At 54.4% G+C, this 7858-nt stretch overlaps 3 protein-coding genes and 2 pseudogenes across 3 annotated transcripts in view; 2 read left to right on the top strand and 3 right to left on the bottom strand.

The window, feature by feature from the left end:
* Positions 1–654: 654 nt before the first annotated feature.
* Positions 655–1275, top strand: ACA1_373390 (uncharacterized protein; the record flags this gene model as incomplete). The annotated part of the gene is made up of 3 exons (XM_004334253.1): positions 655–676; positions 701–759; positions 895–1275. 3 exons carry the CDS (start codon positions 655–657, stop codon positions 1273–1275), a joined length of 462 nt encoding a protein of 153 aa, XP_004334301.1.
* Positions 1276–2976: 1701 nt separating this feature from the next.
* On the bottom strand, positions 2977–3656 carry ACA1_373400 (uncharacterized protein; the record flags this gene model as incomplete). The annotated part of the gene is made up of 3 exons (XM_004334254.1): positions 2977–3210; positions 3317–3441; positions 3557–3656. The coding sequence occupies 3 exons, from the start codon at positions 3654–3656 to the stop codon at positions 2977–2979; spliced, it is 459 nt and encodes a 152-aa protein (XP_004334302.1).
* A 580-nt stretch (positions 3657–4236) lies between these two features.
* ACA1_373410 lies at positions 4237–4917 on the bottom strand (annotated as a pseudogene).
* A 259-nt stretch (positions 4918–5176) lies between these two features.
* Positions 5177–7144, top strand: ACA1_373420 (annotated as a pseudogene).
* An 86-nt stretch (positions 7145–7230) lies between these two features.
* ACA1_373430 (WD domain, G-beta repeat-containing protein) overlaps positions 7231–7858 on the bottom strand; it is a gene marked incomplete at both ends in the record, with an annotated part of 2497 nt that continues 1869 nt past the window's right edge. The window contains 3 exons of the mRNA XM_004334255.1: positions 7231–7383; positions 7557–7621; positions 7715–7769. Of these exons, the coding sequence (XP_004334303.1) occupies positions 7231–7383; positions 7557–7621; positions 7715–7769 (273 nt within the window). The remainder of the gene's footprint in view (positions 7384–7556; positions 7622–7714; positions 7770–7858) is intronic.

A 7858-nucleotide genomic window follows, 5' to 3' on the forward strand; every position in this document is an offset into this window, starting at 1 on the left:
TTTCCATTTTCAAGACTGGTGGTGATTACCCCCCCCCTTCAGTTAACCACATGTCTCAGCCCTCTAAGACAGGCTGCAAAGGATGTACCACAGGGTGGGTGATGCACAAGTTGCATGGAGCAACACATGTGTGCTCTACCTTCTTCTCATGTTTGGTGTGGTTTGATGTGGAGGAGAAAGTCTGACCACAGGTATTGTGGTGACACTGGGGTGGAGGAGGTGTCAGTGTATAGGCAAGAGTGCCTAAAAGACCAAGTATGATGATGACAAGAACAACAAGCTGCATGAATGTTGAACAGAGTGGCCCCTTGGCCCAAGGCGTGAGCCACGTTCTTGCGCCTCGGCTACCTGGAATAAATTCAATTTCAAGCTGTCTACAAGAATCCACTTCGTGGGAGGGGGGCAGCCACAGCTGTTTGCCTGCCAAAGAGCTGTTTGCGGTGAATTCAAGGACCCGATGACCGCGTGCGGGTGTGTCGACAAGAATCCATTTCGTACGGGAGAAAAAAAACCTCCGTAGTTTCGAAGTGAAACAATGAAAATAAAAATAAATTTTTTATTTCGAACACAAAAAGAAAAGTCTATAATAAATCAATCATTGGGCACTTATATATTAATTTATTTTTCTAACGTTTTGCTCCGGAACTGCCGGCCATGACGGAGATGAAAATGATTCGTGCGTCTCTCGTTCTTGTGGCAGTTCTGCTGACCATAGCGTCTTGCTCCCCCAGGGCCGATGGCTTTATTGACGTCTCCTCAGTACGTAGGCGTGTCCAAGTTTTGATTATTATAATTTAATAATAATCAATCATTTGATTTTGCCCGATCGGTCAAAACCAGGTCGTGTCCAAGGTTTCCAAGTTGCACCCTCTTCCGAGCTTCCCCGACCTACAGCCTTCGCGCGTGGGGCGGGCCGCCAAGGAAGAGGCCGAGTGCGAACACGGTGTCCACGTCTTCATGATCAGCCACGGGTACACCTCCAACGAGCATCGCCGTGTGCTGCTGGACAAGGCCACCCCACTTCGTGAGGTGCGCGGTCACTTCGGACGGGAGCTGCGGCAGTCGAAGATGGCCGACGACCACGGGTTCGCCTTCTCCGAGAGCGACCTCGACCAGCCGCTCTGGAAGTTCAGCGACCACTGCGCGCTCCAGGTGGGCTTCGTGCACACCTACACTGAAGACGCAAAGCAGTTCGTCGAGCAGAGCGCCCAGCTCCTGCCCTCTTGGGGCCAGAGGAGCGCCTCCGCTGGTGGCCCGCCAGCCGAGATGCCGTAATTACCGGCCTTTGATTTTCGAACCAATCTCTTAAGGGCACAGTATCCCTAGGGCCCTGGCGAAATTTTTTTTGCAAACAGCAGACAATTTCGTATCTGCCCCCTCTGCCCAAGTCCGACCGCCTGCAAGTTGCCGTCGCTACGGAATATGAAGAATTTTATTTTTATTATTAAAATAAAAATAATCCAGCCTTTTCCCTCCGACGGTCCCTTTTCTCTCGCGCCCATCTGCGTGGGACAACAAAGTTAGAAAGGGTGCTGGTGGATAATGACAAGAGAAGGTGCACATACCAGTTGACAAGGTTGGGCAACCCAACAACTCCCTCTATGTCCATGGCCGCTGTTGCCGTCGCCACTGCTGCTTGCCAAGGCCTGCTGCACACGCCCACATCGTCAAGGATGGTGTTGCTTTCCACCTCTGGATCATTGAGGTCTGCCTCTGTAAAGAGTGCAGTGAAAGTTGGCTGCAGTCCACCTGTTGGTGATCAAATAGAGGGTTAGTAACAAACCATAAGATATTCTCCAAAAAGATAGGTGGAAGTGGGGATGTACATTGTGGCTGAAGCTGGCAGTGACAGAGGAATGCCTTGTCCATCTGTACTGGGGCCACCACTGTGGAATGGTGGCTCTTGACATGACAGTCAAGCCAGCCCTTTGCCTTGTACACTTGGCCACAGTTGGGCCAAGTGCACTTGTATGTGGGCGAAGCCTCAGCAATCTGCCAATGCTTTGCTGAGGGCAACAGGGTGGCAGAGGAAGAGGAGGGCGAAGAGGAGGAAGCAGAAGCAGAGGGAGATGAAGAGCAGGAGGATGGAGGGGAAGAGGAAGAGGACTTGGCAGAAGAAGAGGATGAAGAGGGTGGTGCTGAGAGCAATGATGGCGTTGAGGGTGACTGAGATGAGAGTGAGTCAAGACTTGAATGTATTTTAAGATCAAAATTGGGGGAAAAAGGACACACCAGTGGGTTCATGACATGCTCAATGACAAGCTGTCACAGCTCAGCCAGCTTCACACTGTTCTTAAATGGGGCATTATGGTGGCGAAGGTAGGCCTTGAGGTGGTCTTTCTTCACTGTGAACACAAACAAAATAGTATGACATGTTAAGTGAGGGCACAAGCGCAAGTGCAAGCACAAGGGCATTGGCGTGGGTGCAGGCGCAAGTGTGGGCGCAGGCATGGGCACAAGTGTGGGCGTGGGCGAGGGCGAGAGCGAGGGCAAGGGCACGAGGGTGTACATTCTCCCAGGCGTTGGCCATGGATGGTCTGGGCCACCCACACTGCTGTCTTTGGCCCTCCATAGACTGGTTTGTGGTGGCATGGAGCACTATCACGCCACCGCCCTATGTCAAAGAGTATTAGAAAAATTGAGAAAACAAAGTATAAAAATAACCTAAAAAGAACAGATTATGCACACCTGTTTCCTCTTTCGCCCTCACCTTGAAGAGGAAGTGCTTGTGTTGAACATCTGGGTGGTGGTTGTGAGTGTTGTGCTTCTCATGCACCTAAAAATGTGTGGTGCAGCAATAAAAATGAATAAATAAAATGAGCATGTTATTTGTAAAAGGCAATACCTCAACCAGCCTGTCCCACCAGCTGTGCTGGCCAGCAGAAATGTGTAGACTGAGATGGCAAAAGAGGTTGAGCAATGATTTGCAAATAGGAAAATAGAAAAGGTTAGGAAAATCAGGAAACACAAAATGAACTAGTGGTAAAAGAATAGAGAACTGTTGTTGCGCTTGATGATGCTGGCGTCAAAGAGTGCCCCATACATGATGGTCCACTGGTGCTGCTTGTCAACATGCTTGGCTGCTGTCCCATTGAGGGACTTGTTCTGAATTGTTGAAAACCCATGCATGTAGCACTGGCAGTCATTGATGTAGCCCTTGATGAGGTCCTTGAGCTTCTTGATCACTTCTGGGTGTTCATTGGCATCAACCTACATCACACCAAGTGAAGACCATATTTTAAAATAATAAAAACCAAAATAAAGAAACAGATATTTGTGGGTGCAAGTATGAGGGTGTGAGGGTGAAGGCGAGTACCTTTGGTGGCTTGGGGGGCTGCGTGCTGTGGCTGCACCAATGATGGTGCTGGTCTGTGATGTGTGGGATGAAGGCCTTCATGTGTGTGGTGAAACCCAGCTCGTTCTTCTTGAATTTTTTGATACCTGTGCTCACGAAAGGGGCATTGGGGGTTCGGGTGAGAACATGAGGGTGAGGGGTTGTGTAACATGAGAATAGGGGAGGGGAAGTACAGACCAACAAGAAAATGGGCCTTCAGACTTGCCATGACAATGTTGAGCGCTGGATGCTCATGGCACAGGTTGGTCACGTGCTTGGCAAGGCCCTTGGTGTAGTGGTTGGGGTCCCTGTTGACTGTCATTGTGGCATGATGAGTAGTGTGTGTTGAGGGCAATGTTGGCCTTGGTGTGGCCTTGGAGGTGGCGTAGCTGCTTGGTGCAGGATACATCGCCCAGGACTGTCAGTGTGGGAGCGATCTAAAGATTTTAAAATACATTGGTCAATTAAGAACTTGATTAAGACTAAATTGACAGCATCACATACCTGCTCACGCATCAGCCGTGTGAACTTGGATTTGCTGAGGAGAGGCACCCCACCCCCCAGGGTGAAGACAGTCTTGAGTGCCTCAAAGCTGAGACCCTGGATGCCCCAGGCAATGGCAAGGCATGTTGGTGCGTCCCAGCAGTGGGAAGTGGGAAAGATGCATGAGGAGGAGGAGAAGGGGGTCTTGAATGTACAGTCCTGCTGGTTGCAGCGGACTCTCATCAAGAAGCCCCCATTCTCCTCCCTCCATCTAATGCAGTGGAGGGAGAGCTGAAGACAGAAGGGGCAGGCGAGGAGACAAATGAAGGCAGTGAGCTGATGCAGCTCAAGGAGGGCCCAGTCATGTTGTGGCTGGTCTCTCTCACATGCCCATGTTCGAGGGGCAGTCACTGGGGGGGTCAGTGGTGTTGCTGCTTGTTGTCTTGCTGCCCACCAGTCGGCCTCCCTCTTCCATCTTGCTTGTTGCTCCTTTTCTTGTTGTTTCTCACTTTCCTTTTCCTTCTTCTCCTTCTCTCTCTCCCATTCTCTCTCCTGCTTTTGATGTCGCTCATCAGCAGCATGCAGTTGCTGCTGTGTCTCAAGAAGCTGTCACTGGGAAGCTTGGTGCTGCTCTTCAGCCTGCTGCTTGGCCACTTGGCGCTGCTGCTCAATCTGCCACTCAGCTGCTTGGTGCTGCTGCTTGGCCTGTCACTCAGCTGCTTGGTGCTGCTGCTTGGCCTGCCACTCGACTGCTTGGCGCTGCTGCTTGGCTTCTTGAAGCTGCTGCTTGAAGTCTTTGTGCTGCTTTTTCATGTTGTGGAGGGCAGAACTGAGCTGTTTCTTTACCTCATGTGCCCTCTCCTCAACCATGTGCAGCTTAATGGCTATGGGCTGGATGGCTGCGTTGGCCACCTCAGCCATAGCTTGCTTCTTCACTTGCTCTTCTCTCTCCAACCTCTTCTTTTCTTCCTCCCTCTCCTTTCTCTTCTTTGCTCTCTCTACCTTCCTTCACTCATCTTGTCTCTTCCTGTGAGCCCAAAGCAGGGCATCTGTCTGACGACAAGCAGCTTCCTGGAGAAGGCAAGTGTGATCAGAGTCATTCTGCATCCCTTCCTCCCTTCTTCCTTTGGCTGTACGGCTGAAGCCAAAAGACCCACACCGACCTTCATGAAGTCCTTCCTTGAATAAATTCACTTTTATTTGGTGAACCCAGTTTTTTCAGACATACTTCACATTTCTTGGCAACGGCAGGTCTGCTTGGGGGGGCAGCCGCGCAAAAAATTTGGGCTAGGGATACTGTGCCCTTAAAAATCGTAAATTGGAATAAATTGAAATAATAAAAACATAACTAAAGCGACGATGAGGCAGCGGAACAAGATTGCCGACAAGCTCGAGGCGGAAGATGCAGCAGCCGCACGCGTGCATGTGGAGGCGCTGTCAACAACAGCGGCAAGCCTGCGCTGGGCTCAGGCTCGCTCGTTCCTGGTGGACCACCTGCCCCACTCCTGGAAGCTCTTTGGTCCGTTTTCTTTTCAATGACCTTCTCTCCTTCCCCCAGCCGTGCTTGTGCTGACGTCACGCTGAAGGGCCGCTGTTGTGGTTGGAGACGGCCCACGGAGCGCCGCGCAGCGCCGACCACCGGTGGTTCGTGGCCAGGTCGCCGCGGTCGGAGGCCGAGGGCGACGAGGTGCGCGGCGTGCTGCTGGTGAAGCCACGGGGCAACGGCAACGTTGTGTCGTCGCCCAACGTGTCCCTCTTCGTACCACCGCGGACCGGCCCGGCCGGCGAGGCGGTCGTGCGCGCGCTGCTGGACCAGGTCGAGTTCATGGCCGCCAGCGGCGGAGTGCACGTGTCGGGCCTGGCCCAGGAGTGGCTGCCCCTCGTGCGGGAGCGTGCGGCGGCCGCCGGTGCGCGGGAGTCGTGGCTCCTGCCGTGTCTCGCACTCCACTGCCCCGAGGCCCGCTTCGTGCCGCAGCCCGACCCATCGGCTCAGCTCCTCGCCCAATCGCTCCGGCTCGACACCATCTCGCCCAGCAGTACGCGCGCCGTCTTCGTTCTTTCTTCCTTTTTCGTTCTTTTGCTCACACGGGAGAGGTGCGACAGATCCGTCGGACACGGAGCTGGTGGTGTCCCAGTGGAAGTACTCGAGCGAGGAGAAAGACGACTACATTGCCACGTGTGTGGGCCACGCCCCGTCCACATGCATTCGGCAAGGTGAGGTCCTAACCCCTCTATAATCTGTGTGAGGTTTGTTTTATGTCCGAATTGTGCGACCATCGACCAGGCGAGGAGATGGTGGCGTGGATCGGCGTGCATTCCTACATGGCGCTCGGCTTCTTCTGGGTGCAAGAATCGCAAAGAAGGAAAGGTTCGGCCGTCTTCGTTCTTTGCTTCGTTCTTTCTCGCCTCATCGTGCGCGTGGACTATCCGTCGGCGTTGCAGGGCTGGGAAAAGTCATCGCGGCGGAGCAGACGCGCAAGGCGTTCGACTACGTCCGGCCATACCTCCAGCCCGAGCACGTGGGCGCCCACGCTTTCACCGAATCCGTCAACGATGCCTCCAAGACGCTCCTCCAGAGCCTCGGCTTTGAGGTACTTCCTCAACTCTACTCTCGGCCCTCATCCGCACAGAGTGAACCCTTCCCTCATTCCGGCCATATAGATCTACGGCGAAGTGGTTTGGGCTGCTTTCGAGCCTGACCGTAAGCCAGGTACGCCGACGACCGCAGCAGCGGCGATGGCCAAGGTGAACTTGGCAGAAAAGCTCTCCCTCTTCACCGAGCACTGGAGCCCTAAGATCGTGGGCGAGGTGCGCCACTCCTCCTGGCCATGATATTCACAGGAGCGATCTTGACTTTTTTATCTCCACGTCAGGTGGACAATTTCGATGTGAAGGTGGCCAAGCTGAAGGGCGAGTTCGTGTGGCATCACCACGAGCACGAAGACGAGCTGTTCCTCGTCATCAAGGTACCCGCTCACTTCCAGCTGGCCTGGGAAGATATAGCCCATCGTAACTCTCTCTCTCTTCTACACCACATACCAAATGCAGGGTGATCTGGTCATCAAGGTGCGAGAACACGACGGAGGCGAAAGGGACATCGACCTGCACGAAGGCGACTTCTTTGTGGTGCCCAAGGGCGTCGAGCACAAGCCCGTAGCCGCCGAAGAGGTGCTCGAGCACCCACTCACCCCTACACCCGCGTTCTGCACCGACTCACTGCTGCTCTGGCCACTGCAGTGTCACGCGATGCTGCTGGAGAGGCGCGGGGTACTCAACACCGGCAACGTGCGCAGCCAGCAAACGGTGGACAGCCCACAGCACCTCTAGGGGTGAACCGTTCGCACCCCAAGTGGTAGCACGACCAGGATTGAGACAGCCCCGGAAACGAAAGGGTGGTGAAGCGGACGCCTTTTTCACGGGAAGAGGTCCAAGCTTTGTGGGGGTGCTGGTTGCTTGGCGGCAGGCGGCCTGCTGCTCCGCGCTGGTTCGCTCGTGTCGAAGGTGATGGCGCACACGCTTTGCCCCTCAGTGCCTCCCGCCACTAGGACGTTGTCATGATATTGCCCCTGTGTGGCGTGTGGCGTGTGGCGTGTGGCGTGTGGCGTGTGGCGTGTGGCGTGTGGCGTGTGGCGTGTGGCGTGTGGCGTGTGTGCGCACGCAGTGATTGCATACGAGTGAGTCGCAATTGCGGAGAACTTGGCCGACCAGTTCATGTAAGTCTGGCGGTGGGGCGGCGCACCATTCGGACCATGCCCAGGGAGGGTTCGATGGTGTGCCACAGTTCCAGCGTATCGACGTCCCACACTAGATTGCGCCAATCATCATGTGATGGCACATTTACGCCTCTATGTCAGTTACAGCGCAGCAGGAGGGGAGCAAATGCGAGTGGTACCGTACCTTTGATCGTCTTGTCGTTGCTACCGGACACCAGCTTCTCGGTGTCGAATTGTACCTTGGTAACGGGGGGGGGTAGAGCAACTAAGTTAGTTTCCGCCTCCGCCCTCCGCCCTCCGCCTCCGCCTCCGCCTCCGCCCTCCGCCC

Source organism: Acanthamoeba castellanii (genome assembly GCF_000313135.1).
Source record: "Acanthamoeba castellanii str. Neff unplaced genomic scaffold scf7180000084679, whole genome shotgun sequence".
In the NCBI taxonomy this organism is placed as follows: domain Eukaryota; phylum Discosea; order Longamoebia; family Acanthamoebidae; genus Acanthamoeba; species Acanthamoeba castellanii.